General features: G+C 37.3%; 1 protein-coding gene and 1 non-coding gene across 6 annotated transcripts in view; both read right to left on the bottom strand.

Moving 5' to 3' along the window:
- The window catches only part of NAALADL2 (N-acetylated alpha-linked acidic dipeptidase like 2), a 1,473,645-nt gene that overhangs the window by 49,027 nt on the left and 1,401,983 nt on the right, over positions 1 to 22,635 (bottom strand). For all 5 annotated transcript variants that reach the window (XM_028843862.2, XM_077994177.1, XM_028843863.2 and 2 more), the window contains one exon: positions 13,573 to 13,666. In XM_028843862.2, the coding sequence (XP_028699695.2) occupies positions 13,573 to 13,666 (94 nt within the window). The remainder of the gene's footprint in view (positions 1 to 13,572; positions 13,667 to 22,635) is intronic.
- On the bottom strand, positions 11,575 to 11,680 carry LOC114676637 (small nucleolar RNA U13). Its single transcript, XR_003727687.2, has one exon. It is a non-coding gene; the product is annotated as a small nucleolar RNA U13 (small nucleolar RNA).

Below are 22,635 nucleotides of genomic sequence, written 5' to 3'. Positions count from 1 at the left end.
TTTTTAAGGCATGGAAAAAGTACTGTAACAACTTTACTGATTTTTTTTTCTTCAGAAATGTTACTCTTTATCACTTCTTCAACCTGTGCCCCCCCAACCCAATGTATCATATTCTATTTTACTCCTTATATAGACTTTAATAAGGATTTCTAATTTTATTTTTCTGTGTTTATAAATTGAGTGCCATTTTTCCCCATGGGCTGCTATCTCAAACTTCTGAAGAACAAGGAAAGAAATAACAGAAAGGATAAAGGAATTAAACAGTGAACTTTAAAAAGTGATTCTTTTAGATCATTGCTCCTGGTGAAAAGTGAACCATTAATAAATTTTTATAGTACGGTAGAACATGCTGATTTATTGCAAATATTAAAAATCAAGCTTAATATAATACAATGTAGTTGACTGTCTACTGAAACTATCTTGATATTATTTGTGACAACTGAAATGAACTTACAAATTTCAAACAAAAACAATTTGCATTTGTTCTGTTTCCCCTCATCTCAAAGTAAAATACCTGTGTTCAGTAGGTATTTACTGAGTCCTATTTTGTATGTTATTCTGAAAGTATTGAGAAGGAAGGAAAGATATGTAAGATTAAATTTTTAACCTTAATAAATTCCTGATCTAGGATACAAATGTACATATACATCTAATTATACAATAAGTGTCATATGAAATAAATACACATGAGGATGACTGAAGAGCTCGTTGTGTATAAGAATGATCTGACAAGTGTCCAGGGAAGAAGTAAACCTTGAGAGATAGATCATGAAACTGCCTGAAAATCCAGGACATCTTAAATGAACTCTTGAAAATTATGGAATATTATCTACAATTAAAGCAGCTGAGTGAGAGTGTTCCATTTTTAAAAAATATTAATGTCTTTCCATCCTCATCCCTTAGTCCTCACTATTCTAGAGGATGAATCTACCTCTAACCCAAATCCTCCCATTTTTCTGGCTTGTTATGGAAAGAATGGAGCTGGATATTGTAAGAGGTATTAATATTAATTAAAGAGGAAGAAAGAAGGAAGGAGGGAGAGAGGGAGGCAGGGAGAGAAGAAGAGAGAGATAAATGTTAGTCAATAGATATCAAAATAGATATTGAGATCTAGGCCAGTCAATTCAGGAAAGACTCTAAGATGTTCTGGGGAAAACAAATGCCTTCTACTCAGGGAATCTTTTGCCTTCTAGCCAACCATCATCCTGCAACATCCTGCCCTCAAGACAGTTCATGAGGCAGTGTGGTGTAGCAGAGAGGTTGAGGGGATTTGGAATCTGATGGACCTAGATTCAAGCCCCAATTCTCCCACTAATTATACATCTGGTTAAGACACAAACTCTTCTGAGGCTCAGTGTCTTAATCTCTAAATTGGACTTCATCCTCAGCTCAGCTCATTGAGCTAGAGTAAGTTAAAATATTATAACAAATGCAAGGAACTTAACACAGTATCTGGAGCTTCTTGGAGTAGCCTCTAAAGTGACAAACTTCTTCCCAGAAATCTTATTCCTTCTGAAGACCCTTGCTACAGTATCCTAAAACACCTTCCAACAGCATGTCACAAGCTCAAAGTCATTTCATAATGGCTTATCCACTATCCACTTAAAGCTTCTAAGACTTCTGGGTTAGGCCATTGACTACAGTAATGACCGTATCTACTGAATTTACACATGCTGCTACCTACCAGAACCTGGGATCAGCACAAACTACATTTTACCTGAAGTAGTAAATAGCTTGATGCATGCTATGGATAAATTTGTCCTCTCCAAAACTTACGTTGAAAATTAATTGTCAGTGTAATGGCACTGGAAGGTGGAGCCTTTGAGAGGTGATTAGGCCTTGGGGGCTCTGCTCTCATGGGTGGGTTTAATGCCTTTAGAAAGTGGCTTTCAGGAGTGGGTTCTCTCTTTGTTTTCCCCTCTTCTGCCATGTTGGAAACAGTATTCCCCTCCTCCAAAGGATATAGCCTTCTTACAAGCAGAAACTGGGCCCTTACCAGGCACTGAACCTGCCAGCTCCTTGATCTTAGACTTCCAAACCTCCGAAATGCTGAGAAATAAATTTTTGTTCTTTATAAATTACCCAGTTTTGGGTATTCTGTTATTAGCAGCACAGAATGAACTAAGACAATTAGTTTCAACTTAGCATAAACTCCTGGGCATTTAAGTTGTTCCCCAACCTCCTGGAAAAATTTAAAACCTTCCTTTCCCTCCTCCTCCCCCTCCCCTCTCCTCTCCCTCCCCTCTCCCTCCATCCCCCTCCCCCTCCCCCATCCACCCCCTCCCCTCTCCCTCCCTCCTCCTCTCCCCCTCTACCCCTTCCCTCCCCTTCCCTTTCTTTCTTGACAGGTCTGGCTCTGTTTCCCAGTCTGGAGTACAGTACAGTAGTACAATCACAGCTCACTGCAGGGTCGATCTCCTGAGCTCAAGAGATCCTTCTACCTCAACCTTCCAAGTATCTACAGCCAAAGGCTTGCACAACCATGTCTAGCTAATTTTTAAAGTTTTATTTCAAAGATGGTGTCTTACTCTTTTGTCCAGGTTCATCTTGAACTCCTAGCCTCAAGTGATCCTCCTGTCTCAGCCTCCTATAGTGGTGGAGTTACAGATATGAGCCACCACACCCAGCCTATAATTTTCCTGTTGTAAAGAGTGATTTTACTGCTTATTATTATGATCTCTTTGGACTTTCATACTCCGACAAGTTTTAAATTTTAGTTTACTTCAATTTTTCTGTTTTTTTTTTTTTTTTTTTTTTGGCTGTATTTTTAAAGGTGTACTCAATTTTATTTTAAATTAAAAGTGAAATGTACTGGTCATCCTCTAAAACAACATTTTTGTATCAAACAAACGTAGCCTTTTTCTTTAATAGTATTTCCCAGAACCTATTATCCTGTGGATGAGCTTACCACAGTTTTAAAGGTGCTAACAATTGCACAATCATAGCTTAGACTTCACTGATTTATAGTGACAAGAGAAAGTATGATTTATTTTCTGCATAATACAGTGGTTAAAAGAGTAGAAGATTATTTGGGGGGAAAATGTATGTTACCTAATGTCATCTTAAAAATACCTTGCGGTATCACTAAAGAAAAGAAAAGAAATTGCCAATGTGATTTCAGCCAGAGTCAACAATGGTCCTTTTTATCATACATTTTCTATTCTTCATGCTGCTTTTTTTAGTATGAATCACAATGAATCATCTCAGCTAGTGATTTAAAGATGTTAAACAAACAACTCAGGTAGTGAAAAAATGTGAGAGCGATTGCACTATTGATACTCAAATAATCTAACATAGATTTTATAATGCACAGATAAAAAGATATTATTTAAGGGTGAAATATGCCAGAAAACAATGTGTAATTGTAGCTAAACTGAATAAAACAGAAATCTTATTGCAAAGATGCCAAAGTGATAGGTTTAGAAGGATTAGATTGGTTACTTTAAAACAAAATAAGCAACATATTTCTGCATTCTAAAGATTATCCAATAATCCAGGCAGCCAATGCAGATGCAAATCTAGCAAGACTTTCAACTCATTGCATGCAGTGGGTTCCCTAAGTTGTCTGTCCATTTTTTGCAGAAATATAATCATGGGCTCTTTTGTGACCTATGTTGTCAGTGTGTTTTATTTGTGACTACATGATCTGGCTACCGGCTGCTTGGGAAAAATATGAGCAAAAACATTCCTGAATGAATTAAATTTAGGTGGAGTTTTTCCTATCATTCTCCTGAGGCAGAAAGTTGAAATTGTATATTTAATAGCACATGTGAGTCTAATTGTATATTGGCTACAACAGGAAACTGAAAAAGAACAAAAGGCTTAAATAAAATTAACCAACATCAAGGCAAGGGTACTTTATGTTCTGTTACAAGTAAGATTAAAAGTATCTTTACACAAACAAAGAAACCAACAAACATTTTTAAAAGTGTGCCAGTGAGGCAACAATCATAGCATAATGGATTATGGCACTATTCTGTCATGGGCACAGGTTTTATCCTAAAAATACACCTTAGGAAAAAAAAGGTTACAATAGAATAGGCCACTATTATGATGGGAGAATTGGAAAAATGTTACTCACCAATTTCAATCAATGTAGTGTCACATATAAAATGTAGGTAACTCAGAAGAAAACTTCAAAGGAATTTGGATGAAGTACTCAGATTGGAGAAGGAAATGATGATCACAGTGGGAAGCCATGTGAATAGCAACCAATTGTGAGACAGAAGATAAATAAAAGGGAAAAAGGAACAACGTGCTTACGATAATAATTAAGGGCCATTAGGTGATAAAAAATATGAGTTCAAAGAGAAATGGTGAGAAAGAAAAACTAGTTTTGAAGACATACTCTGACAATGGGGAGACAATGAGACTTAAAGAGCCAGCTGCCTCAAATACTTTTTTGAACCAAGTGTGGATTACCAAATCAGTATGCCAACTATTTCCATAGCATTTACATTGCTTTAGATATTATAAGTAATCTAGACATGATCTAAAGTGTGTTAGAGGATGTGCACAGGTCATATGCAAATCCTACACTATTGTTTATGAAGAACTTGAACATTCATGGATTTTGGCATTTGAGAGAATTCCTGGAACCATCTATATAAAAATGTAATGGGGATTGAGAATAAATGTAGTTTTAGGCACTTGCCCCCAATAGATGGCTAACCTTTTACTAAATTTCTCTATTTATTTGAGCAAACAAGATAAGATACTTCTCACTGAATGCTTTAGAGTTGAAGTCCTTGTCAAATGAAAAAGCTAAGCTTTAGAAATGCCAGCTCAGGCCAAACTGCTAGAAATCTAACATGATGCAGAATTCCCATGGGAACAAAATCTTTTATTGGAACTGTCTGGATTTTAGTCAGGCTGCCTTGGACTTCTGAGGGAGGTGACAGGATTGAGGACCCAGTGTACTTCACTATCTACTGGCCAGTCCAGAGCTGGAATTGATAGTAATTAAATCAAAATTGAAATAGAATCATGCAATCTATATAGTGTATAACTTAATTTTGCTGGTTGGGAAACTCACTTTTTATTTTTCAGAAAGAAAAAACATATGAGATAGATCTCAATCACTTGCAACTGTTTAAAAAAAAAACAAAAAACAAGTGACACTTAAAAATTGAAACTACAAATCTAACAGGACACAGAATGCTTTCCTTAGTGTGATCATCACCTTGAAATACTATCCTTTCTTCAAAAATGAAGTGATTGATGCTAATGAATTATCAGAGCTAATAAAAAAAGAAAAAAGTCAGACCAAATTCTCATTGTCAGTTATTCAAAGAACAGGAGGAAATGCTGCCAGCAACTATTTTACATTTAGTGAGATAATCAGGAGGTGGCAATAAGCCACACAGTTCAAAATTATGTTTCCTGCTGAGTCTGGCTTGCACTAAATAAATGCGTACATAGCTAGATCAAATGAAAATGACTTTTACTTTATTTGGTCATATGAAGTCTTTAGGATAATGCCATTTAAGAAATCTGATGAACAAATATAGTATATATTAAGCAAGAAACATCAGAATTACACAGACATTAATTGTTTTAAAGTGCTGTTTTAGACATGAAGAAGTGGATAAGGTAAGAAACAGCAAATTTAGTAAGATTATTATGCACTTACTCTTTAGTCTGCTCTAAGGTTCAAGGGTAGGGTTGTATTTTATTTGTTTTTGATACCTTCCTCTGCCCCTGCAAACTAGTATCACTGCACTCTAAATGCAGTTTTTGGACATACAGTTAGCAACTGTAGGTTGAAAATACTTGTGAAAAAAATGGTTTCTGTACTATCATATGCAGACTGTTTTTTCTTGTCATTATTTCCTAAGCAATTCAGTATAACAACTATTTCCATAGCATTTATATTGAGTTAGATATTATAAGTAATCTAGAGATGATCTCAAGTGTGTTAGAGGATGTGCACAGGTTATATGCAAATACTACACCATTTTATATGAAGAACTTGAACATTCATGGATTTTGGTATTTGAGAACCAATTCTCCATGGATACCAGAGGAAAATTGGATTTATTTTTTGTCACAAGTATTAATACATCTGAAGTATATCGACTATCTTATCCATCACTATTTACACTATATCTCCATATACCACAAATAAATATTCATTCTCCATTATGTGCTTGGCATTGACCAAATATTAAAAGCCAAGGTCACTCAGTCAAAATGAGCTTTCAAGAACCGTCCAATAAATCAACCCAAACAAATTATTCACTGGTAAATTATCCTTCTTTCTGGTGGTTGTGAGAATGGTTGAGAATGGTCTGCTGCTACTGTAAACTAGTGTAATAAATAAGCAAGATGGCCGGTTGTCAAGTGGTAAAAATTACACCATTGAAAATGCAATTGGGTTTCAGAGACCTTCGTATTTATACTGTTTGCAATAAGGAGAAACAGTATTTTATAGTTCAGCCTTGAAGGTCACTTTTTTTTTTTCACCGTAATTGAGAATTTAAGAGCAATCACTGTGAACTCTCATGAAAATAAGAAAAATATCAACAATTTAAGCTTGTATTAAGCAGTAAAATTCTATGTTTCATTTAACACAGTACAAGAGTTCTGTTTAGCTAATGAACTTATCTAGCATTGTAGCTAAAATTAAAACTGCAATATTTATTTAGGTGTTGATAAGTGATGTCCATTATTCACACATTAGACCTTTAGTGTATTCCATTTTTAGAAGTAAGGTATAACTAAAATAGAACTGATGCCTACAATTTAGCAAATATTTGAATAATCTTTGACCATGATTATTTTAAGTCATGAAAAGTAAAATACAAAAATGTGTAGTTTTACAGGTGTAAATTTATATTAATTTTATCGAACACATAGGACATGGTAAAATAATTTTTTGGCCTATTTTGTTTGGTTACATTTTGTTTTGCTTTGCTTTGTTTTTTCTAATATGGGTACATCTCAAGTCTGGCCTCACCTTTCTGAGTGAAAGTGACAGGAAGACCCAAGGAATTTCACATCCAAAAAAAACTAGGCACATACAACAACCAACAACCAAAGAAAACATTCTTCATCTTTGGCAGAAGTCTGATATAACTATAAGAAGCCAAAGTACTCCGGATCATCCATTTGAGAACCTTGGATTTTAGGGACAGATTCATCTAGATATAGTGGTGTCTGGCTTGAAGTGAAAGTCTCCATAGAATCATTGTTGTTCTGTTTTGTTTTGTTCCTCCTGGGATGACACACACTTAGATATAACTATTAAAGAAAGAGTTATTAATTTCCCTGGCCTATTCTGAGAATATTTTCTTTCCCTTCTTGCTTTAATGGAAACTTGGTTCTCCCATAATGATATCACTTGCATTTTAGCTCTCGTAGGCAGCAGTGCTTTTTCACCCTTTGCTTTTGAACCACCAACCCTAGAAGAATAATATAGGGCATTTCTAGATCACCGCTCATTCTTTGAAGATTTTTATCTCCTGACTCATCATCACTCACTCTTACACAACTCTTAATTCTTTGCAATTTCAATATCCACATAGAGATACTCTCTTTTCCTTAGCCTTTTTTCTTCTAGCAACCACGTACCACACTCTCATGGTCATACACTGGCCTGGACACTGTCCTTACCAATGTCTGCACTCTATGATCTCATTTTCACAAATCCAACTTGCTGACCACCACTTCCTGCCTTGTCAGCTCACGTGTTGTCAATTCTTCAATCTCATCGTGACACGAAGTCTGTTGGTCCTACCTCCTTTTCACTAGCCTTCACTCCCTTCGTAACCTCACTTTGTTCCAACCCCAGTTACGATACTTTAGTCCATCATAATGCATTCATTACATACATCCTTTATGTACATCCAGTTTTCTTAATCCTATGCAGTTCATTGTCCTTCTCTCAGAAAAGGTCTAGCCCTGGTTAAACACAACTCTGCCTGTTCTATGCCTGTGATAGGGTTCAGGACACCCTACCCCAAAATATGGCACCTTGCAATTGAGGAAGCAATAGAAGCAAGACAGTGTCTTTGACCTTCTCCTGGCCCTCTCCCCTGAAGTAGGCCATAAAAGAATTGTCTGGGCCGGGCATGGTGGCTCATGCCTGTAATCCCGGTACTTTGGGAGGCCAAGGCAGGTGGATTACCTAAGGTCAGGAGTTCAAGGAGAGCCTGGCCAACATGGTGAAACCCCATCTCTACTAAAATATAAAAATTAGCCAGGTGTGGTGGTGCATGCCTGTAATCCCAGTTACTTGGGAGGCTGAGGCAGGAGAATCACTTGAACTCAGGAGGCGGAGGTTGCAGTGAGCTGAGATTGTGCCCCAACACTGCACTACAGCCTGGGCAATGAGAACGAAACTCTGTCTGAAAAAAAAGAATTGTCTGACCTTCATTTGAAGTAAGACAAAACTTTTATTCCAGAGACACCCTCCCTACACCTGGAGAAAAGAAACATACTTGTCCTCAAAGAGATAGAGACACTGAGAATAATCTGAACAGAGATCTTACTAAATCCCCCCCAACTTATTGCAATTAGATCATATCTTTTTTCTTCTAATCATACTTCTGAACTCTTCATCAAACTTAGCATAAAAGTACACACATTTCCCTCTTTCTTTGGGTCTTTATTTCTGAAGGCTCCTGTGTCATGCAAAACTTACATAAATTCGCATGCCTTTCTCATGTGTGAGAGGAAAATAAATCTCAGGACATTCAAATCACTTAGCCAAAGGGAAAGTCAAGCTGAGAACTGTGTCAGGCAAACCTGCCTCCCATTCTATTCCTATATATGTAGCTACAAAGACTGGAAAAAAGCTACATACCTCCCTCACAAGGAAATTCCTTGTGGACAAAGGAGAGACAGAACTTAGTCATCCCTCTGCTCACATGAGACAAATGCCTATCTGATTTCTGCCCTTGCCGTACTTTTTCACTAAACCAGACTAAGGCATAAGTGATTATTCCTGTAAATTGTTTATTGAGTGAAAGGCTAATCAAAAACTAAAAAGATTGCAACTTTTTGTGTCTTATCTACCTGTGACCTGGAGGTCCCCTCCCTCCTTCAAGTGGTCCCGCCTTTCTGTAACAAACCAATGTACATATATTACATACATAAATTGATGTCTGAGTCTGTGTCATGGGTGCATCATTAATGTTGAAAAATAAACTTTCTAAGTGGACTGAGACCTATCTTAGATATTTTGAGTTCACACTTGTTAATGTGTCTTTTGTTATAGGCATCTCAACCATCAACCTAGTGATAAGTGAAGAAAGAAATCTTTTCTCCCCTACATTTGCATGCCCCTCTGAAGGCTGGAAAAAATCCAAAATTATGGTGAATTATCTAATTTATAATATGTATCTCTTCTAGGCTCTTAATGCTGCCCCCAAAAACTTATATTTTCATGATTTTTCATTTTCTTACCCTCCTAAAAAAAACGGTTATTTTATGCTTTTCTAATCTAAAGAAACTTGCCAAGGAACCCCAACACCAAGGTTACCCATCTGCTGTGTGTTCTGCCTCCCTTCACATTTTCATGGTTGGACTACTGTGTTCCTGCTTTGGTCGAATGTTATGTCCCCCCAAAATTCACATGTTTAAATCTAACTCCTAAAGTGATGGTATTAGGAGGTGGAATCTTTTAGAATTGATTAGTTCATGAGGCCAGAACCCTAAAAAATTAAATTAGTACCCTTTTAAAAGAAACACAAGACAGCTCCCTCAACCTTTCTTCCATGTTAAGTTAATAGCAAAAAGATGGCCAACTTTGAAGCCAGAAATGAACCCTCACCAAGCAGCGAAACTGCTGATGCCTTGATCTCAGATATCAGCCTCCAGAATTGTAAGAAATAAATTACTGTTGTTGATAAGCCATCCAATCTATGGTATTTTCTTATAACTGCCTGAATGGACTATGACAGTTCCTAACTAATGCAAAGTCCTCAATCCTTGTGCTTGAAAACTAGCGCAGTGATTCTCCCTTTACTCTCTTCCGTTAGCAAATTTTACTCTCCACTAGATCACTGTCAACAAAATAAAAACATGCTACACTTCCTTGACTCCATATTTTTTTTTCCACCTATACCATTGTTACAGGAAAGGGGTCCCCATCCAGACCCCCAAGAGAGGATTCTTGGATCTTATACAAGAAAAAATTAAGGGCGAGTCCACAGTGCAAATCAAAAGCAAGTTTATTAAGAAAGTAAAGTGGTGAAAGAACAGCTACTCCATAGACAGAGCAGGACATTTCCTAAAGTAAGAGGAGGAACATGTCTGCCCTAGTACAATGATTGTTTATATACAGGATAAAAAAGATCATGGGGGGATGTGCTCTGCTACAAGGGTTTGTGATAAAGGATTAATTTTCTTAATTACTATATTTTGCAAGAATCAATATTGTTGTCTTTAAAGCAAAATTAGGAAAACCTTTGTTCTCAACATATCCTGATATTGGAACACTCCCAAGTCTGGGTCTGTTGAGTAAACATTATCAATCTCTTCCTTTAACCATAAACATCAAGAGACTAGGAATGCCTAACTTTCCGCGCATGTGGCCCTAGCAAGTCCCAGCCTCATTTTACTAGCCCTTACTCAAGGTGGAGTCACTCTGGTTCAAATGCCTCTGACACCACCACATATCGCCAATTCATTACATCTCATTTTATTTCAAATGCCTTCTAATCCAGCTTTTGCTTGTACTAATCTTCTAAAATGGTTTTGTTAAGATCATCAATGACTTCCACGTTGCTAAATCCAGTAGTCAATTTTCTGTTCTCCTTTTCTTTACCCATTACCAGCAGTTGATACAGTTGATTACTTCCTCTTTGAAATGTTTTATCCACTTGGCCTCTGGTTATAAGATTCACTTGTTTTTCTATTATTTTTTTGGCCACTCCTCCTTGGTCTCCTTCTATAATTGTACCTTTTATCCCAGTTTCTAAAGGTAAGAGTGCCTCAAAAGTCTTAGAGCTTTTCTGTACTCTACATGCAATCCCCTAGTAATTTCATCTAGGATGAATCCAAAATTTATATTCTCAGGTCAGAGCTCTCCAACATACTCTGGATATAACTGCTATGTTCTGCTATGACATTTATTTTGGGAAGGCAAATTTGTATCAAAGTAATTAATATTATGGCATTTTGTGATTGGTATTAATTTGAGTATAATGCTATTTTCAGATTTGCTTTTATTTATGCTAATTTTGTTGCACTATGGGAATATGTAGGTATATTTCTTAGGAGCAGGGATTTTAATTTTGGTTTACTTATCTAGCTGCTGTTTGCTTTTGTTTTGTTTGTTTGTTTCATAAATATTTGTAAATGAATGAAAAAGTGGATTCGGGAGATGTGAAGTTCATGGGGATTATATGCAAAAATGTTTGTATACATTTAACTTTCTGTAGAGAAGGATAATAATTTTCTTCAGATGTTGAAAAGGTCCTTAATCATCCACACAAACCAGATTAATAATATAATTCTAGAAATAACCCAATAGGTCATTTTTTGAGCATCAGTATTAGCCCATTTTACTTAAAATGTTTATATAGTGGTTATAATGCTGAAATATTGTGCCCATTTGTAGATTTGTTATGTCAGACAATTGAAATGTGCCAATGTGCTAACAAGGTTTGAAGGAGGTAAATCTCATACATTGGCCTGAAAACCAAATCATCACAAATATGAACCACAAAAAGATCATATATATGAATTTTGAATAATAAACCCCATTGTTTAAAAAATGGATTTTAGCATGTATAACGACAGTATTGCTAACATTTTTGGCCTCAGAAAAGCAACCTATCATTTATAATTATATTATATAATGTTAGCATTTCGCAGTATACTCTTTGGGGCTTCTTTTCATGCATAATAGCATAATAGCTATTGCTTTTAGATGAACAGGTATTGTGAAGTTGTTAACCTTCTTTTGTTCTCTGAAAGTTTAAAGTTTTATATGGAATACCAACAGAATTTTCTGAAGTATAAAATATAAAAACTAAAGAAACAGCAAAACAGTTTACAGAAAAAATAAAATTAATGTTTAAAAAATATTTGCAGAAATGATATTTATTATTCACAAAACTATTTAGAACTTTATTTATACCTTCTTTGTTCTTATTTTGCAAAATGCCATGTTTGGTTGCCCAGAGTGACTGCTACAGGTAGACACACTGACAACAGTAAGGCGAAAACCTAGTGTAGGTAGGAAAGAATGGAAACTATATAGAGACTAACTTAGATATATAAAAAGGAGAGCAATATGAGGCTATTTGTATGGTAACAAATAGCTGTAAGTGGCTCAAATTGTTCACAAGGTCATGGTTTTACGGTCACTATAATAAAATCATAAGAAGTATTGAGGGGGATAAAATGGAGTAATCTCTAATCCAGGCAGTAAGAAACAATTCAGGTAAAGAAAAAAAAGGAGGCGCTGGGTGCGGTGCCTCACGCCTGTAATCCCAGTACTTCTGGAAGCCGAGGCAGGCAGATTGTCTGAGCTCAGGAATTGGTGACCAGCCCGGGCAACATAGTGAAACCCCGTCTCTACTGAAACACAAAGGCCGGGCACAGGCCGGGCATGGTGGCCTGTGCCTGTAGTCCCAGCTAGTTGGGAGGCTAAGGCAGGAGAATTACTTGAACCTGGGAGGTAGAGGTTGCAGTTAGCCGAGATCACACCACTGCACTCCAGCCTGGGCAACAGAGAGTGAGGTTCCATATCAAAAGGAAAAAAAAAAAAAAAAAAAGAGAGAGAGAGAAAGATTAAATTTTCAGCTATTGGAAATATTTGGCTTTTTAGAATGATCCATTTTCAAAGGATTACTGTTTCAGCTCTACAGTTAACATATTGACTTTTTCATTGAGAAGTAGTTGTCCACAAATGACTCATTAAAGATCTGTTTAGGAAGATGTGTGACTCAAAGAGGAGGCGGGTGAAATCTTTAATCACAATACTGACCTTTGTATTTGGTTAATGAAGACAAATTAGGAGCCTAATTGAAAGATTTGTATGTAGATGAAGGGGAAATGAAGGTAATTATTAGGGTGGGGTGAGAATTCTGCTGAGAGAGATATAATCAAACATGAAGGAATTGAAATAGAGATTAAGAAATAATTGCCTGGCTTCTTCTTTATCATCTTCGATCTAAGTTCTGAGCCAATATCTCAGTCAAATGGAATGGGACCCATACCACACAGAAACCAACTCCAAAAGAGAAACTTCTGGACCAGTCTTGTTTGAACTGATTGACTGTTAGGTACGATGTTAAAAAAAAAATGGATCATTGAACTATATTATTCTATATGAGACCTGTAAATAATAACAGAAACTTAGAATTATAAATCTCTTTGATAAAATAGATGGGCCATCCTTTAAAACCTGATATTCTCCTTTATGCTTACACATAAGTGCATCTTATTTTTGTTGATCGAAAGCTAAAATTCTTCCAGGCCCTTCCCAGGATCACCCTCTCCAGGAAGGACAGCATTGCCATAGCTAGTAAGATCATTGATGACTTCATCCATTCCTTGTTGAAAATTAGTTGAACAATGTTTCATTGGTAAAATTACTATAATTCAAAGGAAAATTACCTTTAAGGTTGTTTTGAACTTCTAAAGCTATATCAATTGCATTAAAGGGCAGAACAGGTTCGTTGGCAATTTGCAAAATCACTTCTCCTGAGAGCTGAAAGAAAAAAAGGAAAAAGAAAATACTAGCATTCAGTAATCAGGAGTTTTCATTTGTTTGTTTTTAATTATTTCAGGTATTTTTATACATCTAGAGGAGCGAAAACACACAGGAATAATATAGTTTTATAAAATCTCTTTTTCTTTTAAACCTTTATTTAATTTTATTTTTCTATAAAGAAAAAGTCCTCAGCTCTTTTTCATGTCTCAGAATAGCATAAAGAAATATATCATTCCTTTTGTGAGCTGAAATATTAAGAAATGGCTTCCCTAATTGAAAGAGTTGTAATATTTAGACTTTAAATAATTCCTTACAGTTCATAATATCACATGATCAAACAAACAGTAGAGAGGAGCACCTGAAAATCAATGCCTGGTTATTGGACTAAGGAAAACTTCAGACAAAATTAATGATTGATCTATTTTATTTGATAACCTACAGGCCACATTTGGCAGTTTACTTTGAAGGTAAACAGGCTTCCAAGTTAACTTGTTTTGTGATTTATGGTAACATCCTGTCACTGAGTAAAGAATTTTTTTCTGAGTTCCCCAAATTACATACTGATGAATGCATAACCTAATGACATTGAAAAGGATGCTGATTTGTTTTTGAATTGTGAAGTTTTGCTGATTTGTTTCAGAATCAGGAAGTTTTGCCAATTGTCTTGTATGTAGACATTGTAACCTGTATGTTGATATTTGTAGCCAGTGATTGTAACCTCTATATTATACCCTCCAGTATAAAGAACAACTCTGATATGAGGAGTCTTCCTCCTTTCTTCTAAACTTCCTTAGGAAAGCCTCCCAACCTGTAACAGACTCTTTGTTGGTGTGTCTTCATGGGTAGATCGTCACATTTGGCTTCCAATAACCCTTCTTCAAAATCTTAGATACGATTTTCCTTCATGCTTTTATTCTATTCCTAATTGCTGTTTTAATTTTTATAACTTTCTATAATTGAAACTAATAGTATTAATACATCTTTGAGATCAATGCTTAAAATAAATACAAATTTTAAAAGACATCCCCAAAGCTCATATCTGTAATTTTTATACATGCATAATTCCCCCATGACCCCACCCCAAAACTGTCTGAATATTGACACATGCACTACAGCTGAACTAGCATCTGCTTAACAGGCTGAACAAGTCATAAGCATTCATACACATCTCAAAGGACCTTAGGGCTGACAGAAAGTGCCATTGTTACCTCTCTCTCTCTCTCTCTCTCTCTCTCTCTCTCTCTCTCTCTCTCTCATAAGTGATATTTAATATTTACCTGGGCTTAACGAATGTCCCTACATCTCTCATAACCCTGAAGGCAGCACACAGGGAAATGTGACCGTGTTGATATTATTAATGCAGTATGAAATGTGGTTAGTGAATGAAAAACATTGTCTTGTGAAACTACACAGGGGAAATTAGCACACTAACTTGAGACACAATGCATAAAAGATATAATTTACAAGGAAATTATTCTGTTACATATCCAAATATATATATTCAACAAGGTGCAAATTCCATTTAAATTTTGATATGGTTTGGCTCCATGTCCCCACCCAAATTTCATCTTGTAGCTCCCATAATTCCCATGTGTTATAGGAGGGACCTGGTAATAGATGACTGAATTATGGGGTATATCTTTCCCATGCTGTTCTTGTGATAGTGAATGTGTCTCACAAGATCTGAGGTTGTTAAAAATGGGAGTTTCCCTGCTTTCTTTTTTCCTGCTACCATCCTTGAAAGATGTGACTTGCTCCTCCTTGTATTCCGCCATGATGGTGAGCCTTCCCCAGCCACGTGAAACTGTGAGTTTTCCATTAGACCTCTTTCCTTTGTAAATTGCCCGGTCTTCAGTATGTCTTTATCAGCAGCATGAAAACAGACTAATACAATAAATAGGTACCAGGAATGGGGCACTGCTGAAAAGATACCTGAAAATGTGGAAGCAACTTTGGAACTGGGAAATAGGCAGATGTTGGAACAGTTTGGAGGGCTGAGAAAAAGACAGGAAAATGTGGGAAAGTTTGCAACTCCATAGAGATTTGTTGAATGACTTTGACCAAAATGCTGACAATTATAGAGAAAATGAAATCCAGGGTGAGGTGGTCTCAGATAAAGATAAGGAACTTGTTGGGAACTGGAGCAAAGGTGACTCTTGTTATGTTCCAACAAAGAGATTGGTGGCATTTTGCCTCTGTCCTAGAGATTTGTGGAACTTTGAATTTGAGAGAGATGATTTAACGTATCTGGTAGAAGAAATTTCTAAGCAACAAAGGATTCAAGAGATGACTTGAGTGTTGATAAAGGCATTCAGTTTTAAAAGGGAAACAGACCATAAAAGTATGGAAAATTTGCAGCCTGACAATGCGATAGAAAAGAAAATGCCATTTTCTATGGAGAAATTAAAGGCAGCTAGAGAAATTTGCTCAAGTAAAAAGGAGCCAAATGTTAAATCATCAAGACAATGGGGAAAATGTCTACAGGACATGTCAGAGACCTTTGTGTGCAGCCCCTCCCATCACAAGCCTGGAGGTTTTGGAGGAAAAAATAGTTTTGTTGGCCAGGCCCAGGGGCCCTCTGCTGTGTTCAGTCTGGGGACTTGGTGCTCTGAGTCCCAGCTACTCCATTCTTGACTAAAAGGGGCCAAGGAACAACTCAGGATGTTGCTTCAGAGGGTGGAAGCCTCAAGTCTTGGTAGCTTCCACATGGTATTGGTCCTGTGGGTACACAGAAGTCAAGAATTGTGGTTTGGAACCTCTGCCTAAATTTCATAAGGTGTATGGAAATGCCTGGATGCCCAAGCAAAAATGTTTGCAGGGGTGAGGCCATCATGGAGAACCTCTACTAGGGCAGTGCAAAAAAGAAATGTGGGGTCACAGCCCCCACAGAGTCCCTACTGGGGCACCACCTAGTGGAGCTGTGAGAAGAGGGCCACCATCCTCAGACTCCAGAATGGTAGATCCACCGGCAGCTTGCACTGTGTACCTGAAAAAGTCACAGATGCGGGAGGCCGAGACGGGCGGATCACGAGGTCAGGAGATCGAGACCATCCTGGCTAACACGGTGAAACCCCGTCTCTACTAAAAAATACAAAAAAATAGCCGGGCGCAGTGGCGGGCGCCTGTAGTCCCAACTACTGGGGAGGCTGAGGCAGGAGAATGGCGTGAACCCGGGAGGCGGAGCTTGCAGTGAGCTGAGATCCGGCCACTGCACTCCAGCCTGGGCGGCAGAGCGAGACTCCGTCTCAAAAAAAAAAAAAAAGTCACAGATGCTCAACACTAGCTGGTAAAAGCAGCCAGAAGGGGGGCTATACCCTGCAAAGCCACATGGGTGGAGCTTCCCAAGGCCGTGAGAACCCACATCTTGCATCAGCATAACCTGGATGTGAGATATGGAGTCAAAGGAGATCATTTTAGAACTTTAACACTTGACTGCCCTGCTGGATTTTGGACTTGCATGGAGCCTGTAGACCCTCTGTTTTGGTCAATTTCTCCCATTTGTAATGGCTGTATTTACCCAATGCCTGTACCCCCATCGTATCTAAGAAGTAACTAACTTGCTTTTGATTTTACAGGCTCATAGATGGAAGGGACTTGCCTTGTCTCAGATGAGACTTTGGACTGTGGACTTTTGAGTTAATGCTGAAATGAGTTAAGACTTTGGGGAACTGTTGGGAAGGCATGTTTCGTTTTGAAATGTAAAGATACCAGATTTGGGAGGGGCCGGGGTGCAATGATATGGGTTGGCTCTGTGTTCCCACCCAAATCTCGTCTTGTAGCTCCCATACTTCCCACATGTTGTGGGAAGGACCCAGTAGGAGATGACTGAATCTTGGGGGCGGGTCTTTCCCATGCTGTTCTTGTGATAGGGAATGGGTCTCATGAGATCTGATGATGTTAAAAACAAGAGTTTTCCTATACAAGCTCTCTCTTTTCCTACTGCCATCCATGTAAGATGTAACTTGCTCCACCTCGCCTTCCGACATGATTATGAGGCTTCCCCAGCCTCATGGAACTGTGAGTTCTCCATTAAATCTCTTTCCTTTGTAAATTGCCCAGTCATCAGTATGCTTTTTTTTTTTTTTTTTTTTTTTTTTTTTTTTTTTTTTTTTGAGATGAAGTCTCGCTCAGTCACCAGGCTGGGGTGCAGTGGTGCAATCTGGGCTCACTGCAAGCTCCACCTCCCTGATTCACACCATTCTCCTGCCTCAGCCTCCCAAGTAGCTAGGACTACAGGTGCCTACCACCATGCCCGGCTAATATTTTTGTACTTTTTTTTTAGTAGATACGGGGTTTCACCATGTTAGCCAGGATGGTCTCGATCTCCTGACCTTGTGAGCCACCTTCCTTGGCCTCCCAAAGTGCTGGGATTACAGGCGTGAGCCACTGCGCCCAGCCCGCTATGCCTTTATCAGCAGTGTGAAAATGAACTAATACAATATTAAAAGTTATATTTCCCAATTGTTTGCACAATTCAAGTCATAAAAATACAATTCAATTTGATCTTCTTCTATATGCTTGGGAAAATGTATTTATTAGAAATAAAGAGAAGAAAGAACCCCTTTTTAATTTTTATTTTAAGTTCTGGGGTACATGTGCAGGATATGCGGGTTTGTTACACAGGTAAATGTGTACGATGGTGGTTTGCTGCACTTATCAACCCATCACCTAGGTATTAAGCCCCACGTGCATTAGCTATTTTTCCTAATGCTCTCCCTCCTGCCACCCTACCCCCCTACCAGACCCCAGTGTGTGTTATTCCCCTCCTGCATCCATGTGTTCTCACTGAAGAACCACTTTTGATAATCTTTTATTCCTTTGTTTTCTCCCAAATGTAGCAACCAATTTCTAACATACCTTTGCAGAGACTTATCCTCAATATTGGGGTGCTGAAAAAGTATTCTACCACATGAGACTTTGACATACTGAGCTAAAGAAAGAGCCTCAAGGTCTCTCTGCCCTTGCTTGCCCCGTACCCTCCCAACACTTCTGTCTCTCTCAAAGCAAAAGATGAGGATGTTCTCTGAAGTTCTCTTATCCATCTAAAAACTGTGAACCTCCAAAGAGGAACACAATTACCTTTCATCCTTTCTTGGAAATCTCATTGTCAATGAGGGATGCAACCACACCTGGATGGACTTTTTCAAAAAGATAGTGTTGCCTCTAAGGATGATTCAAATACTAAAGAGAATCATTTACAAATTAATTTTGTCTCCCAGGTCCATTTATTATCCCTAATAATAATTTACCATTCATGAGAAGAATGGTCTAAATTCCCAGTCTCTCTCTCTGCTTTACAATAAAGGGCACATAAATATATTTCTATAGTCCACTGAGTTATTGGGTAATCTTAAGCAATTCCCCCCCATCCTGCACATGAAATAAATATCTATGCCTTTTTCTCCTATTAGTCTGCCTGTTGTCAGTTCACTTTCAGCAAACCTTCAGACAGTGGAGGGAAAGCTTTCCCTTTGCCCCTACACCAGCCTAGTGGTCACAAAAATCCTGGGAAACTGCCTACTTTGATCATGCTGTACTTCAGGAAATATATTGTTTGCCATAGATTGATATAAATTATCCATCAACTCCACCTCACTTCATCCAAATCATACAAGGAACACCAAAATATAAAAATAAATTATTTATAAAAAGGATTTTTAAAAGAAATTAAGAAGGATTAAGATGGATTTTTTTTTTCCGAATTTGCACTGTATAATAGGGACTCCAGAAAAGACATGTTTTGTTTACACTTAGAATCTGGATACCACACATTACAAAAGATTCAAAGAAAAGAAAAAGGAGGAGGGAGAAAGGCGACTTCTTTGAGTGCTGCTGCAGAAAGCTCTTGTGTTTGTTTTTTAAGAGTGGCTTGGCACCTTGAACATTGGAATATAAGCCAACTACCTTGCTATTTCTTTCAAAGAGAAACTGGCAACAGAGATTGAGACTTCAGAAACACCTGGCCCACTATGGAATGCTTAGACTAAATCGGCTTTCTTTGCAGCTTCGTAAGCAAGAGGAAGATTTGTATACTCCTTGCCATGCAGAACAAAGAGATGAGCCACACTGCATATTCTTACCCACTCTGAAACTCGGTCTTCCTCAGGCATGCCAGAACAACTTTCCTTTACATTCATATGAGGTCTCATTCTTTTTAAAGTGCTTTATACCTGTATATCTCATTTCATTATCCTGACAACCCTAAGAGACAGATAGATGGGGAATTAATATCTTATGCTAAAAACACGGAGAATCAGCTTCACTGAGAACAGTTAACAGTAATGGCAAAGTTAAAATATCAATAACCAAATTTTCTGGAGCACCTACTAGGTATCAAGGCTGTATGGAAGTTTTCAAACATCATTCTCTCTAATTCTCACAACAGCTCAGTAAGGCAGGTATCATGTTCATATAAAAAAAGAAATTGAGGCTCTCAGAGATTAGCTAACTTGCTCAAGTCACCTACCCAAGTGTCATCGATTTGAAGGCCTGTGCTACTTTTTTTGCTATGGCACAAGGTTTAAGTCAGAATCTAGAAAAAGTCTCTCAGTTGGTTATTTGTGGAAAACTAAAGCTGCACTCTGAATTCTTTACTTCTTGCCAACTGTTCTTTCCACTATACTACTGTGTTTCTTGGTGAAGAAAAAAATACAAAAACCTATATTTCTTGTAATACTACTCGCCAATACCTGTAATAACTTATTTCTAATCCTGAACATCTATGATATTTGCATGCCTGTGGCACATAGCATAAGTAAATAACTATTCAATATCTGTAAAATTATAATGCAATGACTTTACAAGCACATATGTGCCTCAGGACCCTGGTGTCTTTCCTTTTCCACTGTTCTCTGACCATACTAGCCCTGAGCAGAAGATGAAAGAAGAATAAATTAGAAATAAAAACCTGTACAGAACTAAAAATATTTTAAAAATATAAAAGGATCATTGTGTTGAAAACTGAGTTAATCACCACATTGCAAAGGCTTTCCTCTCTTACTAAATAATATTGATGTTTCTAGAGTTAGTGGTCTTGCTGGTATTAGGCAAGATCAGATTGTCAAAAGATAAAAACTATACATAGAAACTTATTCTAGATTTTTAAGAATACAAATATCACCCTATGAGACAACAAGGTAACAGATGACTTACAAAGTTTAAGGAAAAAGTATACACACACAGAGACACGTGTGTGTGTGTGTGTGTGTGTGTATTAAGTTTTCTTAAAATACTCTTTTGCACCTTTAAATACAACTAAAATTACTTCAGGCCAAAGAAAGATAAATTTTTATATGGGATAACTAATTCTTTGACTTCGTCACAAGTCTTTCTCTTACTCACCAGACCAATGTAGAAAGAAAAAAATTATTTACTAAACTGTCAATATCTAAAAAGTAGGGCACATTTTCTCCCCTTAATTATTGTAGCTATTACCCAGTATGGTGACTGCATTTGCAATAAATGCTTTTAACAAAGTTTTCATTTATTGAGTGGACAATGCAGTAAAACATATACAGGTTCACTAAAATAATACCATTGCCTTGAGTCTATAATGTAATTTCTCTTTAGCCACAAGCATGGCTGAGCATTGTGTGGTTTTCTATATTTTTATATACCCAGATTAAAGTAACCAATAGTTTATACCTTTCACTTAAGCTGTAAGTTAAACTATTATCATGGGATTTTTTTGTGTCCTCAATTAAATTTAAAATGAAATACAGCCCTACTATGAAAGCTGATGTTGTGAGATAAGCATCACACCTGTTTTATAGGTTACCATTGGGAAAAAAAAGAAAACTGGGATGTCACTGTGGCATGTGAAAGAAAAAAAACTTCAGCTGAACTAAATTTAAAAGAGTTCAATTGTGCAATGAGTGATTTGCAAATCCGGCAGCCCTCAGAATCACAACAGATTCAGAGATTGCAGGGATGCTTCACGGTCAGGACAAATTTATAGACAAAGAAAAGGGAAGTGATGTATAGAAATTGGAAATGAGGTACAGAAACAGCTAGATCGGTTACAGATTGGCGTTTGCCTTATTTGAACACAGTTTGAACACTCAGCAGTGTGTGCGTGGTTGAAGTATGGTTGCTGGGATTGACAAAGACTCAGCTATTGCTCCAGGCACATACTCCTAAGTTAGGTTTTGAATCTTGTCTACCTATTAGTTAGGTTACAGTTCATCCACGAAGACTCAACTATAGAAGTACAGAGTCCTTCTCAGGCCATTGTTAGTTCGCTTTAACACACAGTATAAGACACCATGACAAATAGTAGATGAATCATGAACCATCTTAACTAGTAGCTATTGATCCTTTATTGTGTGATCATTACCATGCTATGGGGGAGAGAAAAGAGCTAAAATGTCATAAAAGATAGTTGCTCTCTTTAGAACTTAGTTTCCTGTTAGAGATAAGTCATTCCACTTTTACACAATTGGAAAAAGAAGTTAACAGTATAAAATTAGTAAATATGAATAACTGATTTCCTAAAAAGCACCATTTTCTATTTCACTGTAAACATACCACATAACCATACACATATTTGGAGAGCAGGAATCTAGATGACTATAAAATGGGAAAGGTATTTTCAACCAAGGGAATAAAATGAGCAGAAATCTGGGGTAGAAAACAGCCAAGACTTTCTTTTTACTTTTAGAGTAAAACAAGATTTTTTAGAGAAACAAGAAACCAGTGTGACTGAAATGGAGTTCTCAGTTACTGAGAAGTAAGTTTGTGTGTGGAGTGTTGGGCAAAGGGTCAGAAAACCCTCAAACTCATCGAAGGCATATGGCCATGATCCAGTGATCTTCCGGGAGTCTGCTCCGCTCCTTTTAACTTTCAGACCAGAGATATAACCTGATAGATCATAGCCTGGCAAGAGTCTTTACAACAGGATTTTGTGGTGCATAGTGCCCTTCAGGCTGTTATGTTCATCCTGAAGTGACATGACTCTGATTTATGTC

Source organism: Macaca mulatta, chromosome 2, assembly GCF_049350105.2.
Source record: "Macaca mulatta isolate MMU2019108-1 chromosome 2, T2T-MMU8v2.0, whole genome shotgun sequence".
NCBI lineage: Eukaryota > Metazoa > Chordata > Mammalia > Primates > Cercopithecidae > Macaca > Macaca mulatta.
Note: the sequence above shows the minus strand (reverse complement) of the source record. Positions and strands in the feature narration are given on the sequence as shown.